The following is a 16,938-nucleotide window of genomic DNA, read 5'->3' as shown; positions in this document are numbered from 1 at the left end:
CTAATCAGTAAATGTTTATGATAGAAACCAAGTGGAAATTGCTTAACAAGCTCATCCAAAAAATATTTATTCTGTACTTATGGCACCAACGTAAAATAATAAAAAGAAAAACCAATTATACTATTTTTGAAAATTGCGCAGTATAATATTTATCTTCTGAGATTTTTCACGGAATTAAGCCTTTATTTCTGGTTGGTGCTGGTGCAGCCCAATGGTGACCAGGCTAGTTTAAGGGATCTGCTTTGCAGCAATGATGGGGAAACTCAGTGATGAATGCTGGGTAGGCCAAAGATGGTTGGTGGGTCAAGGATCAGCACGGAGTCTGATAACCTGTCAGAATGGCTAAAATCAACAACACAAGAAACAACAGGTGCTGACGAGGATGTGGAGAAAAAGGAACCATTGTGCACTGTTGGTGGGACTGCAAACTGGTGCAGCCACTGAGGAAAACAGTATGGAGATTCCTAAAAGGTTAAAAATAGAACTACCATATCATCCAGTAATCACACTATTGGGTATTGACCTCCCAAATACAAAAACATTAATTCAAAGGGATACATGTAACTATGTTTATTGCAGCATTATTTTTTAATAGCCCAATTATGGAAAGATCACAAGTGTCTATCAATAGATGAATGGGTAAAGAAGATGTAGTGTGTGTGTGTGTGTGTGTGTGTGTGTGTGTGTGTGTGTGTATACACAATGGAATATTACTCAGCCATAAAAAAGAATGACATCGGGGCGCCTGGGTGGCTCAGTAGGTTAAGCGGCCGACTTCGGCTCTGGTCATGATCTCGTGGTCCGTGAGTTCGAGCCCCACATCGGGCTCTGTGCTGACAGCTCAGAGCCTGGAGCCTGTTTCAGATTCTGTGTCTCCCTCTCTCTGCCCCTCCCCCATTCATGCTCTGTCTCTCTCTGTCTCAAAAATAAATAAACGTTAAAAAAAATTAAAAAAAAAAAGAATGACATCTTGTCATTTGCCATGACATGGTTGGAGCTAGAGAGTATTCAGCTAAGCAAAATAAGTCAGAAAAAGACAAGTACCATATGATTTTACTCATATGTGAAACTTAAGAAACAAAACAAATGAACAAAGGAAAAATACAGGAGAGAGAGAAAGAGAGAGAGAAACCCAAAACAGATTTTTAACTCTAGAGAACACACTGATGGTCACCAGAGAGGACATTGGGGGGATGGGGGTAACAGGGGATGGGGGTTAAGGAGGGTACTTGTTGTGATGAGCCCTGAATAATGTATGGAAGTGTAGAATCACTATATTTTACACCTGAAACTAACATAACTCCAGATGTTAAATATACTGAAATTAAAATAAAGACCTTAATAAAAAAGCCTGAGTCTAATAAAATACATATTCACTAACTGAAATAAATATGCTCAGTATCTCAACTGAATGACTGGCATCTGCCTCTCACCTACTGACAAGCCAGCATTAGGTATAAAATGTTAAGAGGTACTACTGGGGATGCAAATCTAAGACATTCTTAGAAGAAGTATGGGACCTGAGCCTGCTGTTTCCATGAAAGAGCTTCCGGGTGCAAAAAACAGGGCCTTCTCTCTGGATAGCTTAGATAAGTGATGGCATTTATTTACAGAACAGATAACAGACCAAGACAACTTCTGTGACATCAGTGGGGTGACCTGAATGTCAAACCAGGGACCACGGTGGCAGGTCCCCATGGTGAAATGAGGATTTTGTCGTCCATGCTAAGATGGTGAGGTCTGTCCCACTGAGGTGATGAGTACAACTACATTAGTCTTCATCTTAATACCATTAATCATAACACTGCCTTAAATTGTGTGCTAATATGAATTAGAAATATGAGCATTTTAAGATGCTGTGCTTTTTATACTCATTTAGTACAGCATGTTATAATTTCTATATGCAGTCATGTTCTTCCTGTACGACTGTCAGGTCAGGAGAGCAAAAACTGGTTAGCACAATAATCAGTCTAGGCTTGATGCTCTAAACACAAGTCTTGAATAGAATTGAACGTGTATTCCTAATTTCCAAGTATTTTCTGCCTCTGAAAGTTTACGTGAAAAGCAGAAAAAGAACCGATGTCACACTCAGCATCTGTACTGGTGTGCTCACATCTATGAAATTTCGCCTACCATATTTCCCAAAATGCAGTAAATCAGTTTCAAAGACATTTTAACACACTCAAGAAAAGGAGCTTCTGAGTGAAAGGTCATTGCTTTCATGTTAACATTATTATCTTTCAAGACCTTATAGTCGCAAAAGACTTTATATGGCCTGTCACAGTTGAAGCTGAAAAATGTTATGATTGCCATTCACCTTTTCTTAAATAAATACCATTATACAAATAGTATTTATATAAGCAATATAAAGCAGAACTTCTAAATCACTTATATAATTCCGGTCTTCTTCTATTTTCTTACTTTTCTATAATGGCTTATTAGATATTTCTATTATTTTTCTAGAATATATCAGCCACTGACTAATAGTGGTAGCTCACTCGAAGTAAAAGATTTAAAGTCTTCATCATTTGGCTATTATGAGAATAAGTAATTAATTTTTATAGAGCACTCAAACTGTTTATAGAAAGCATTTTTATGTAGGTACTATTATTTCTATATGCTACTTTTAAGACAGTCAAATGATAACATCAAGGAACATGTACCTCACTTCTGCTATAATAAGGTTTTCATTGAAAACCCTCTATTTCGGAAGGCAATTTGGGATATCTCAAAAGAGGTAAAATTCTAGATAAAAAAGAAGGTATTAGGTATGTTCTAAAAGAAATATTGATATTTCAATTTTACTCAAATTAACACATTCAATATAAGTATTGTGTCACCTGTTGATCTAGAGTTTGTTACCAGCACAGTCATATATGAATAACATGGAAAATACATTGGGATCGAACCCAACTGAACTTAGCTTCCACTGTTGTAAATACAGAACCCTAATGATGCTGATTCCAAACCCAGAGAATTCTTTCCACATATAATTATTACTAGTGCTAAACTGGTGAATCATAAATTTTGAACTCCAGAAAAACAAAAAGCATACGCGCAACTGTCTGTGTTCCACAATAATCATTTGCAATATGGTGTGTACCTGTGGGTGCAACAGGCGAGAGCACGCAAAATGCCTGAGAACAGGGTGGAGCTCAACTTTAATGCTGTCCCAGAACCTGCGTCATTTGTGAGCGTGCAAGGTTTTCTTCACTACAGCTCAGAGTATTAATTAACGTCTTCTACTTACAGGAGGGTCTGCGTCTTCAGCATAAACCGTGGTGATAGGCGTGCCCTTGACAGCATCCGGAGCCACCATCCCTTTGTAGATTCGTTTACTAAATACTGGAGGATAATCATTCATATCCTGTAAAACACAATGAAGGGTTTAAAGCCTCCCCTGAAACCAGGTTAGGGACACAGTTACTAGACTGGTCCCGTCTCTTCCTATCACGCAATCCATTAGCCACTGTCAACCTTCCACCTTCTCAATTCCATTACTGTTCCCACACAACGGTGCCCCAAAGGAACCTGGCAGAGCTCCTGTACAATATTAATGGGCGGGGGTATCAGCTGAAGGCCATTTGACTCGGGCAAGCAGTCTGAAATTCTGCCTTCTGGAGACGGGGATAATGCTCGAAATGTCAGCCAAAGATACTTCCAGTGGTATGAGGTGATTTTGAACTTTGAAAACAAGGACAGGCAAATTTGATACAAAGTGCCATTCTCTGGAACAGGTGACATTTTTGTTGGTTTTGTGGTTGCTCCTTTAAAAAAACATAAGTCTTTAATGTGTCTATTGCAACTGAAAATTCCTTATATACTTAGCAAAATGATACGATGAGCACATCTCTGAAATACAAACTGTGAGATTGCCTTGGATGTGGTCTTCCATTTTTACTGAAGTAAGAGGATTAAGGAATGTTTTCCCTGTAGTACCCTATAAGAACGGCACATAGAATTAGATGTCCCTATACACAGAAAGCAATGGTCATTTCCTGAAGGTTTTTTCAAATTAATTTCTAGCTGTCCTTTTTCTGTCTACAATTCGGTGATATGAGTACATTCTTATTCATGCAGGGTCACTCATTAAACAAAATTTATCAAGTTCCTCCACTTTTACGACTCAAGGCTAGGCACTGGGGATACTGTGGTGATGCACAAAACTAACGGCCCTGACTTCACGTTACCGAACTGCCATTGGACAGGTAAAGACTGATTCTGTGGCTAGGTAGTGACTTTGCCTAAATTAATCTACTTATTTTGCACAGCCAAATTACTAAGTGTGGTCCCTTGAGAGCTGACCCTTTTGTTTCCTCCCCATGTTATCTTTTATGGAGGACTGCATATCATTTTTTCTTCAAAAATAATGCCTACTAAGATGGATGATTTGTATTTCTTAAATTTACTTATTTTAGAATAATTACACCCTGCGTTGTTCTGGGTGCTTTGGGTGAGACACAGTTGAACCTAAAGCTCAATTTGTTAATTATCTTACTCCCCAAGTCATCTTCTTCTCACTTGCTGTTAAAAACGAAGGAAGAAAATTGTCATACATAGTCTCTCGTATCTGCTGTGATACAACAATTTCCCTGCACAATGTAAATTGGAAACTCACTAATTAACTGATTATAAACACCTCTCTTTGCAAAGAGGTCGGGATAATTATCTTTTACAATCAAACGGAGCCTTGTTTTTCTGTTCACAGTAGAGTTGACTTCTGAGTTGCAAATATGAAAAACGTGCAGACTTTAATAAGGGATAAGAGATTTTCAACAGTAAGCAAAAGTAAAAATATCATTTCCTCTGCTTCACAGATAGTATCCATAACTGTCCATGGACAACAACAACAAAAGGCTTCCTTTATAAATTATGACCTTTAGAATCTGAACAAGAACGTAAGTCTGAGAGCACTCAGTCTTGGTAATGAGGGTGGTGTGGGTATTGATCTTGAGTTTCTAGGCAGGGGGGGTAAATATGTAAAACATTTGCTTGCACACTTTCCCCTGCTCTCTTCAAGAGTTCCAATTAATTTAACAAGTGCATCTTGAACTAACGGGGTGGAAATGAATCCTTCTGCAACCCTTAGTTGTAACTCCTGGAGGTCAGAAGGAGCCCAACACCAGTATTTTTTTCCATGAGTTCCCAAACCCACTGGGAGTCACATTTACTGAGTGACATGAATTCAATATGTTCCTATAAATTGTCTTCTTTTTTTTTCATCTCAAAGGACACTTCAAACCTTAATGGTACAAGATGCTTTCGGATAATTTGATTCTTCAGGGGGAAAAAAGAGGGATATGATTTTCCAGTTATGTCATATAGCTGCTAACAACACTGAGTACAGTGACCACCCCCCCCCTTCCTTTTTTTCTGGAAAAGTATTCACTAGATTCAGCTCTGAAGGCGAGTGGATATTTTTTTATAACCTGGCCTCAAACTGATGAGGCACAAACCTAAGGCGGTAAATAAACCGAAGGCCTTTAACAGACGGGCTCCTCTCCTAGTTCAGTTTGCTGGCCTTTGACAGGGTGAGCAAGAAATCAATACGGCTACTATAGCAGCATTTCTTTTTATAGCACACTGTACACATTTTGGGGTTACAATCTTCTATTGTAGCTAAGACGTTCTTGCACAATGCATTATTTCAGATGAGAAAATTTATTGAAGTGCAATGCCAACAAGCCTAATCAATAGTTCATTATATTTATGCTCCAGGGATGTCTGACGCAGAATGTACATAAATCTGCTTCTGTGCAAATACTCTGTTATGCAGCAAATTAAGGACAAGTTCCACTCTTCAAAGACAACCTCTTTTCTCTTGCCCATTTTCCACTAGAGGGTAGTATTGGCAAAAAAAGAAGCAGACCTTCCTTCTGTCTTCTTGTTAACAGTTTTAAGACCCGGAATAGTGTGCGCTCTGGGGTTACAGTTCTTGTGGGTCTGGAGGAAATTACTGCTCATGTTTTTAGAGAGTATTCTGAATGTTGACACGGTTCTCATCGAGAACAACTCTATGACCTTCTTAGGAAAAAAAAATGCACTAGTCAGTTTATAATTTGTTTCCATATACCAAACAAATAAAACTGCACCTGAAGCGAGCTAGAAAGAAGAAAATATGAGTTCCATTTATTTATTTTCTAAATGAAAGCCTAAAATAATCACAGAAACCCTTTACACTTTGGCGGACCACAGCATAGATTAAGGAATCTTTTTAAATGAGCATCCCAGGAAAACAGGAACTTGTTGGGAGAGTGCAAATTAATGACGGGTTTGCTACGAAAAAGTAAAGAAAGAGATGACAAAAAAAGTCTTGATTTTCTGGAATCATGGGTAAGAACTGTTCTCCGTAAGAGATTTTTCCAGATAGAAGAGTACTAAATGTATATATTCCAATCATCTTTTTATTTTTTTAAATTTTATTTTTCTCAAAGTTATTTGTTTTTTTGTTTTCGTTTTTTTTTTTTTTTTTTGATAAAGAGAGAGAACATGAGCAGGGGAGGGGCAGAGAGAGAGGGAGGGAGGGAGAGAGAGAGAGAGAGAGAGAGAGAGAGAGAGAGAGAGAGAGAATCCCAAGCATGCTCTGTACTGTCAGCACAGAGTCCAAGGTGGCGCTTGAACTCATGAACCGTGAGATCATGACCTGAGCCAAAGTTGGATGCTCAACGGATTGAGCCACCCAGGTGCCCTCGACCATCTTTTTGAAAAGGATGAAAAGATAGCAGATGCCAGATGTCAGCCTCAGCTCCTCCCGCAGGCCCCACAAGGGACAGGGACGGGCCAGGCCAGCCACTGGAAGGGCTCCCCTCCCTGCTGCCGCAGCCCTGCCTGGCTCAGCACTGTGCACCTACAACCGTTTGCTGCCTGCCCCTCCTAAAAGTCGTGGAGCTCAGGAAGCTGACGCCTGTCTTTCTTGGCACAAGACACGGTTAACTTGTCCTCTGCCCCTTCTGGGTCTGTTGTCCACGGCCAGACACCTTGTGTTTGCTGTTTCTGGGCTTAGCTGCCTTCCGTGACTTCCCTCCCTTCTCTTGTGGTTCTGCGCAGAGAACCCATTTCCAGCCAAACTATCTTGTGTTGTTCTGTCCTGTTTTGCAGGGGCTTCTCCTAAACACAAATCGTAAATATACATCATTTTTTCCTCTATTTTTGGGCCAAAACTTGTCCTGGCAGTTTCTGTCCTAGAGGCCTAAGTTGGTTTTCGTTCTGGTTTTATTTCTGAGTATGTGGCTATTCGGGATTCTTGGGGGGCTGCATACCCTGATGCAGATGCAGTGGTGCTCAGTGTCACAAATACTGACGGAGCCCCCCTGGGTGTTAGGCATTACTTTCCTTGTTGGGGACCATACTGCCACCAAGACAGGAGCAGGACCTGCTGGCACTGAGCTGCCAGGTAGGAGCAGACAGGAAAGATGAAAGGATACTGCTGAGTGTCATGATTGTTATGAGAAAGGAAGTACAAGGATGTGACGAAAGTAGGCAGTGAGGCGTTGAACTGAACCCAGGATGCGCCTGCTACTTTAGCAAATGCTCCCTCCCTCACGCCCCGGCAGGTGGAACCTTCCTTCTAGATGGATGGCTCCAGGAGGGGAGCACAGCCCTGGGCAAGGCTGATGAACCCACAGCTTCAAACTGTAACCCCATTGCCATCTGGCCTCCCAGTTTGGGAATGGTAATGTAGGGAGCAGGGAGCTGATGACGTTTTGAGTTGTTTTCCAAGCCAGCAGGCTCAGGGCAATTGGAAGAATATGTATGTGTATATCCTGAGCTCAAATCTTTGAGCAGATCCCCTCTGACTGTAACGCCCCGTCCAGGCTTTCTCTGTCTCTGATGTGCACAACAATTACGTGTATGCACAACAATTACTGTGAGTCAGGCATCATGCCAGGTCTGTTAAATTACTCATCTCATTTGTCTAAAATATGTTAGCTATTGGCATTTCTGTTCTATATATAAAGAAACCCAGGCTTAGAGAGGTCAGGTTGCTCATGGTGATCTAGCTGAAGGACAGACCCATGACTTTGTGCTGGCTTTCCAGACTCTGGAAGAGTCATTCTGAGATTTGGAGGAGAGGAGAAAGGGAGTGGGTCAAGTTGTCAGAAGATTATATATATGTAAGACGATTTGGGTAGGATTTTCATTACAAAAAAATCTACATACAACTTTTTAAAGATCTCTTCAAAAGTATTTTACAGTTTAAAATTTCTTATAATACAATAACTCTACTGTTATCTTGGCAGCCTGCTAAGCTTCTAAACATGGCAAAATGCTAATCTATTTCCCTGAATATAATTTTTATAATTATTTATAAAGTTTGTTTTTGTTTGTTGGTAAAAAAAAAAAAAAGAGAGCGAGACTTGTATGAGTTGAATTTGTACACTTAAAAAAACAACTTCCTCAATATTTAACCCTAGAGTTATTTTCATTAACACCCAATAAATTTGTCCCCAGATTTCGTTTTTTGGAAAGTTAATCCTATCAGAAGCTTTATAAACAAACAAGCAAACAAAAAATTCCATAATCAGCTATGGAAAATGTGGGAAATTACTTTTTATTTTCTTGATGTTCACATTATGAAGACCCACATGAAGGTCTATCGTGGAGACCTCTGTTTACTTCTGTGCACAGCAGTATTTCCCAAATCCATTTGCCTATGAAATTCTTTGTATATGAGACCCATTACCATCTCGAGCAGCTCATGCTCTAGGAAATACATCCTGAGAGATCCCAAAGACAGCGAAATATTAAAGGCGCACACTCTGTTTGGAACACTCTATGACTTTGGTGAATGAGAGGTTTCAGAGAATCTGTTGAGAATTCTGATGCATTGAGAGTGCCCACAAGTCTGTGGTAGCCAACTCATCAGGATGGAGACAGTAGCCACTGCGAGGGTGGCCAGACACAGGGGGAGATCATAGCGGTAACTGCTATCAACAGGCTTATCAGCATCTACTGCCCCACAGAGAGGCAGTTCAGATTTGGAGACTTCCGGTAAAAAGGAGAATGAAAGAATCACTGAGGAGTAAGAGAACATAATTGTGTACACAAGGAAGGCACCTCCCTGGGACTCCCACAAATCACTGGGTAGTATCTGGGGAGCCATGACAGGGGACCCACAGAAATAGGAATCACTTCTACTTGTGAGAAACTATTGTTAAGTCTGGACAAGCACCTTTTTATTTGTTTCCTCTGGTTTGCTTATTCAGAGGAAGTACGTTACATCCGAGTCTTAAAACTCTAGAATAACAGATACTTTAAAAAACCATCTGGCTCAGCCCCATGGCATGCTCTTCCTGATATAGCCACATTCTTTAAACTTGGCAGTGAGTATCTTAGAAAGAACACACTAATAAGAATATGATAATGCAGAGTGGAATAAAGGAAAATATCCGAAGGCCATAGTCCAAAACAAGTATTTTCTCCAGTTCAACCAACCCTAAGGGAAAGGTCAGCAGTGGTAAAAAAAAAAATAATGATCGCTGGATTAGCATGGCCATACTCCCCCTAGCTGGTTCATTGAAATCATCCTTTATTCAACTGTCTCCCTCCAGAGAAGGGGAAGGAGGATGCTATAAATCCTGAACTGTGCCAAGGTTCTCATTTGTTTGAGTTCTGGACCATCTCCCGGTCTGTTAAAGCGCGACTCGTCTGAGAGGATGAAAACTAGGACTCTACCAGTGCCATGACCATGGAGCATCAGCGGCACATCACCAGCCGTCAGGGGTCTGTGGTGTGACAAGTGCCCCTTTGTAACAGGCATTGAGTTTCCATCTGGAAAAGCAATCCCTTCCCTATGATTCTACGGGGACAGGGACATCTATCTTCCTCCTGGAGAAGAAACACCTCTGAAAGATGAAAATGTTAGCCCCATCTTCCAGGGCTCACTGCATTCCCCCAGAAGCCTTGGTCCTTGTGGATGTTACTTCACGTCTGGCCCTTCCAGTTCCCCTGCCCTCCTCCCACACCTGCATCTGCAACACAGGCAAACACACTGGAGAGCCAAGTCTCCTGCCCCCACAGAAGGACCGCCTCCCCCTGCCCTCCCCCTGCAGTCATGCTAGCTGAGTTATAATCAGCAGAGGACTTATGTCATCGTTCGTCCTAGACGAGCCTCCATAGGCCTTTCAGGGATGCCCAGCATCACAGAGCCAAATCACCTACGCCCACTTTTCTGACTGGTCTTCATCTTTTGGCTCATTATAGAAGACAGACCTTTTCTTTGTGTGTACTTTCTGTATGATAGCACAACTCCATTTGTAAGGGTATATTTTTCTCTGGGTTTTTCACTTTAAACTGTATAGAATTTTAGTTTTATTTTTCAGAGTTTTACTCACCTCATCTAATTTAACTACTATGTAGTCCATTTTTCAGTTATATTCAATCAAGATACAATGAAGAAGGTTGTATGTATCAGTGTCCTACAAAAACTTTGCAACAAAAATACATATTAATTGTATGATCACCATTGGTTTTGTTCTGGATCGCTCAGAAAGCACTCTGCAGGTATCTGTGATAAAATTCTACTTTTTTTTCTACTACGGACATAACTTTCCTTCCAAGCATCGCTTCAATTTTCCCATCCTCACTCCAATTTTAAGTAAGTTTGATGGAGTAGATATTAAGCGTTGGATCTTTTTTCCCCCTTCTTCTTCATTACAAAAGAAAATTATGTTTCTTCTCATTTTCAAAGAGAGATCTTCATGATGCTTTCCCTGTGGTGACTGTTTTGGGTAGCAATATCTCTTAGCAAATACTACGCAATTATGTCACCGGCAAAAGAGCTTGTCACACTGCAAGTAAAAAAACAATCACAAAAAATCTGTATGCTTCGTAAAGACCTACATTTGTGGAGAAGTGAGAATTGTACTCCATTCTTCCCTTCAAAACAGACAAGCATGATATTTTCCTATGGGCCGCAATATTACTCAATAGAGTTTTAAAGCTTTTTGTGATCATCTGAGACCTGAGTGACCAGAAGAAAGATAGGCGAGTGTCAGCCTGCATTTGGGGAAACGTTCTGCAAATGTTATTATGCTTGCATCACCTTGAAAGAAGAAAGTGGCATTGAAAATGTCTACAATTGAATACTGGTTGGTTAAGTTTTGTTTTTAAAGTATGATAAATCAGGGCGCCTGGGTGGCTCAGTCGGTTGAGTGCCGGCTTCGGCTCAGGTCACGATCTCGCGGTCCGTGAGTTCGAGCCCCGCATCGGGCCCCTGTGCTGACAGCTCAGAGCCCGGAGCCTGTTTCAGATTCTGTGTCTCCCTCTCTCTGACCCTCCCCCATTCATGCTCTGTCTCTCTCTGTCTCAAAAATAAATAAATAAACGTTAAAAAAAAAATTTAAAGTATGATAAATCAGAAATAATTTTGTATAGGTGAGGAAGGCCTGACCATGAAAATGTTTGACCTCTCTAAGATAAGGCAATTGAGACAACAAAAATTAGGTCGACGCTCTCCTATTTCTGAAGGAGCGAGTCCATCGATGAGCAAAACCTTTCCGATGTGAAAGCCGATGTGGAAGCCAGAAATGACACCCAAGTGTTAAAACAAAGGAGTGGTCAGGCAGCTTGAGATGCGTGTTTAGAGATGCCAGTCCCAGACAGAGAATGAGACTTACTTAGAACACATCTTGCTTGATTAGATGGTATGTTTGGACCCCATTTGATTCCAATGACTTCTATCAAAAAAAAAAAAAAAATCCAAGCAAATCAATCCAAGCTGAATGCAAAACAGGCAGGTCAGAGTCTGTGATGGTTTAGAACTCTCCATTATTGGGGCACCTGTGGGGCTCAGCCCGACTTGGGCTCAGGCCATGATCTCACAGTTCATGAGTGCGAGCCCTGCATCAGGCTCTGTGCTGACAGCTCAGAGCCTGGAGTCTGCTTCAGATTCTGCATCTGCCCCTTCCCTGCTTGTACTATGTCTCTCAAAAATAAATAAACATTAAAAAAAAAAAAAAAAAGAACTCTCCATTATGAACCACACCCATCTTGAGAGCAGGCCATCCCATCAGGGGAGATGGTCATGAGCAGCAAGTCTTTTCTTCCTTTTTGATTCAAAACAGCCAGTAAGTGGCCATTTTGCTATTTTAAATGTTTTTACTGGTCAATTCCACCAAACCGCAGAGGCAGGCAAGTGGGGTAACATGGCCCCAACTTTTCACCTGGTTCAGTCTTTCTGCCACATGGTTAGTTCACTTAGGTCAGGCTCATGTTGGTCTTCGTTTCTGGGCTTATTGACACATCTTTGTAACCAAAACACTGCCATGGTCCTAAAGTGCTTTTGTAAACAGATCTCTAAATTTCTTAGGCTAAATAAAATAACTTTCTTAGGCTAGAGAGATGCAAAGTGGAAGAAGTAGGCAAAAACCCATTGTGGATGCCTGAGAAGGAAGGAATTCAAACCTTAATAAAATTCTCCAGAGAGCTTCCAGGCATCTGCGAGTGGAAGGGACACGTGTCCCCTTCCCAGTGTAGTTTAGAAGAGACAGCAGGACCCCAGGGAAGAAATATCACGTGTGCTCCAGCAGATAAGCTAGGTCAAGTGTAAAGAAGGAACAGTGGAATAATTTTTGTGTCTCTCTCTGATCGCAAGATTATCCACCCAGCAACAAAAAGACAAAACCAAGACCCAAAGATTCTTACAGCCAAGAACATTACAGCAATTACCTACATGGTAAATAAGGTCATGCTAATTATATTTTGGCACACTCTTTAACAATCTTCTATGTTTTCATATCAGTAATTTATTGCCTAAGAAAACCAGTAGTATAGATTCGTTATTGGTTAAACAATCAAACAAAAATTCAAGAAAAGGGAATATTTCTTACTCTACCATTTACACATGGCAGTACCCTACAAAAATGTGCATAGTAAAAACCAAACAAAAAAACCCCAAAACAAACAAAAAAAAATGAACATATAGAAAAGTTGCCTATGACCTTACGTACTTATGACTTGTGTTCTCTGTAACCTTGTATACGTACAGCCCTCTATGGATAGAACTGGAATCATCCTCAGAACCTAAGTTTCTCTCACTGGAAGCGAACATCCATCTGCAGAAAAGCGTCTGTGATGCTTTCCCCTGGGAAAAGTGCTCCTTTGGGAAGGAGCAGAGGAATCTGACAGTGGAGCCCACGGCTCAGGTGACCTTCACATACACTAACAATTGAGAACTGACAAATCCCTCCTCCTGTCTTTTTCTAGAGGTGTTGCCTTAGAAATCACTAGAATCCCCAAAGACAAGATACCAGGCTCTCTCAAGCAGGCACCTGGCACAGATTGCTACGATGGATGGGATGAGAAATCTGGAACAGCTAACAAAGTCCTCAGTGTCTCAGACCCTGAACATGGCTGAGCCACATCCTGACCCCAGTTCCAGCTGATCCCCAGCCTGATTTTGTTCCAGAATCTTGGCTTATGAACTAAACTAATTAGTTCTTGGGCCTTCGAACTCCTACTTTTTCAGTACCCTTTTTCTTCTTAGAACTTTTAAATTGGAGGATTTGGATGAAGTGATTATTCCTGGTGTTGTCAACTTTGGACTGAATTGTAGTCTGGAGAGACTGTAACTAGATTGAGAATCCAGAACTAAGGGGACATTCAGGCAGCCAGTGTTAAAATTCTTATTTAGAGTTTCATGCAAATGTATCTTCTACACTGTAAACAAGGCGGCTTTTCCTCAGGTCTTTCACAGGGATGACCTCTGCTCTGGGTCTGGTACTACCGTGCTGTTAGGAACCGTTGCCCCAGACACTCAGGTGTGCTACAGACTCCGTAGAGAGAATGGAGTAGGCAACCAGGAGTCACCTGTGTTCCCTACCTTCACTATCACTGTGACAGTAGCAATGCCCGGTGGCATCGTTCCATAAATATCGAAGGCCTCCACGAGAAAAGTGATGCTTGCTTCCTGGTCTGGAAATGACTCATAGTCCAAACTCCTTAAGAGGGACAGTTCTCCTGTAAACGGATGTAGTGCAAAAAAGTGCTTGACTTCTGGGCTTCTGATCCGATAAGACACATTTGCTCCGAGGTCAACATCTTTGGCCTGTAACAAGTGAAGCAGAAAGACGGTCATATCGGCAGTGCTCCCAAACCAGAGGACGACAAGCCTGATGGAGGTCATGTGTCAGTACCTACAACAACACGAATTACATGATGATCAAAAGACGTGTTTTATTTATTTATTTATTTATTTTTTTTTTTTTTTAATTTTTTTTTTTTAATGTTTATTTATCCTGGAGACAGAGAGAGACAGAGCATGAACGGGGGAGGGACAGAGAGAGAGGGAGACACAGAATCGGAAGCAGGCTCCAGGCTCTGAGCCATCAGCCCAGAGCCTGACGCGGGGCTCGAACTCACAGACCGTGAGATCGTGACCTGAGCCGAAGTCGGAGACTCAACCGACTGAGCCACCCAGGCGCCTCAAAAGACGTGTTTTAAAGAAAAGCTTTTTTGTTAAGTAACTTATCAAAAAGAGGAAGGAGAGAAAGAGAGACAAACAGAGACAGGGAGACAGAGTCCCATGACTCTTTATCATCTTTTTATCTTAACTACTACATTTATTTAACCTGGAAAATCACTAACGAAAAGAATCGTAGCACAGTGAAGAGATGAATATAGTCATAAATTATTATTATTTCCTGCTAATTGCATAACCTTGAAAAATAATATTTTAAATAAGGATTAATTTTTATTGAGTGTTTTTCACACACATAATAGAGTATTAAAGGAGTATAAGGAAACTAAGAAAATAGAAGTACTAATTGGTCCTTACAAAGATCCTATAGTACATTTCTAAAGATCCCTATTATACTCCATTTAATTAACATTTATTGAGTAGTTATTATGCACGAAAGCACGAGATGAGTCAAGACACAAATCCTGCCCTGCAGGTTAATGTCTCCGGGGGAAAAAACAAGCAAACAAACAAATACTAAAATAGAAGTCACACAGGGACATGGCGGCTAAAAGGTGTTCAGAACTGGGAATGGTGTGTGCCAGCTGTGGGTCCTGCAGGACTAGCACAGAAGGCAGAGGGTTCTGGTGGAGGCAATGGGATGGGGCGAGGGGGGAGTGGTGAGATGAGGTGTGACAGAAGGTGCACACAGCCATGCTCGCACCTGCTATGGGAACTTATGGGCTCTGATGGAGGCAATGGGATGGGGCGAGGGGGGGAGAGGGGAGACAAGGTGTGACGGAAGGTGCACACAGCCATGCTCGCACCTGCCATGGGAACTTATGGGCTCTGATGGAGGCAATGGGATGGGGCGAGGGGGGGAGAGGGGAGACAAGGTGTGACGGAAGGTGCACACAGCCATGCTCGCACCTGCCATGGGAACTTATGTCTTGGCCCCCCGGTCAGTTACTGACACCACGACTAGAAGATACGAGGAAAGCACACATTTTATGGTGTCATTTTCCTAACTAAAATCCTTCTTGTTTCCCATTCCAGTTTGGGTTAACCCCAATCTCCTGAAAACTGGAAGAAGGAGCCATACATTTTTCTAGCATCTCTCTCTCTCCTCCCCCCCAGGATTTCAAGAGATTTGTTCCAACGCTTTGAATCTCTCTTCTGCTGCTTGAAAAACTGACTTGCTTCTCCATTCACAATGTAGGAAGCAACTATCTAAGTCTCAAGACTAGATTTCTAAACTCTCTGTGATTTCTTAAGCCCCTTGCATTGAGAACCTCTACTGCAATTAGGGTTGGCTTGTCTGTTTGCCACACCCAGCTGAAAACCCCAGGAAGGCATGAAATCTGTCTTATCCACACTGGAATCGCTCAAGTGCAGCAGAGGATAAATGCATGCAATATACAGTGAAAATACGCTTGATGAATAAATGGATGAATAAATGAATAGATGAACAGAAGAATAAATGGAGAAATAGGGCCCTTTCCCTGGTTGGCACCTGCCTTTTTCAGATTGATTAATGTTTTGGCCTAAATATTTATTGAGTTGAATTATGAAAAAACTGCAAGTTCTTGAAATCCATGCTAACAACATTCAAGTTGTGGATGGCAGGTCAAGGAAGGACTAGATTTTTTTCCACCCCCCAAAATATACTTCGTAGACCGTCTGTGTCAGAATTAAAGGGGCAGTTGCTTATGATTTCTGGGCCAAATGAATGTACTGAATCAGAATGTCCAGAGTTTCTGGTAGTATTGTAGCTGAGGACTGAAAAAACAGGCTTGGATGTGGGGACACTGTTAAACAGGACAGTTAGACTTCTGAAGAGCACTGAGAGTAAAAACAATGGGTTCAGCAATATCCCCTTTTGTAAAATATATGGCAAATCTCTACACATGTAAATATGAAAATATTTTGTGAATATATATAGGTATACATGATATGCTGGCATACATGCATATTTGCATATATGAAAATGTGACAATACTTATTTGAATATATACATGCACCCGTACATATGCACACACTGGCATGCATGCATATTTGCATATATGTAAATATGAAAATATTTATTTGATTACATATACATACATAGGTATATATGCATACACTCTCATGCATGCATATCTGCATATATTTATATATGAAAATATTTATTTGAATATACACATACATAGATATATATGCATATGGCTGCATATGTACATATTTGCATATATACATACATGGAAACACTTATTTGAATATATATATATATATATATATATATATATATGGATATATGCATACACACACATGCTTATTTGCACGTATGTAAATATAAAAATATTTATTTGATATTGTGGGAGTACAAAGATAAATGTCACAGAATACATATAAAAATTTAATCCTGGGTATCCTGGATGTACAAAGTGGGAGATTATTAACTTCTTCTTTATAGACTATTGTGTTGTCAATTTTTACAATAAATATGTAAAATTAATTTTATAAATTAAAAAAATTATTAACAAATGTTATTTGATTTCTTA

The 16,938-nt window shown here is 40.7% G+C and overlaps 1 protein-coding gene across 1 annotated transcript in view; it reads right to left on the bottom strand.

The window, feature by feature from the left end:
- Positions 1-16,938, bottom strand: part of PCDH15 (protocadherin related 15) — an 833,394-nt gene that overhangs the window by 181,385 nt on the left and 635,071 nt on the right. Inside the window, 2 exon segments of the mRNA XM_042960326.1 lie at positions 3,251-3,367; positions 13,823-14,047. Coding sequence (XP_042816260.1) covers positions 3,251-3,367; positions 13,823-14,047 — 342 coding nt within the window.

The sequence above is a fragment of the Panthera tigris genome, chromosome D2 (assembly GCF_018350195.1).
Source record: "Panthera tigris isolate Pti1 chromosome D2, P.tigris_Pti1_mat1.1, whole genome shotgun sequence".
In the NCBI taxonomy this organism is placed as follows: domain Eukaryota; kingdom Metazoa; phylum Chordata; class Mammalia; order Carnivora; family Felidae; genus Panthera; species Panthera tigris.
This window is presented reverse-complemented; position numbering and strand designations above follow the sequence as displayed.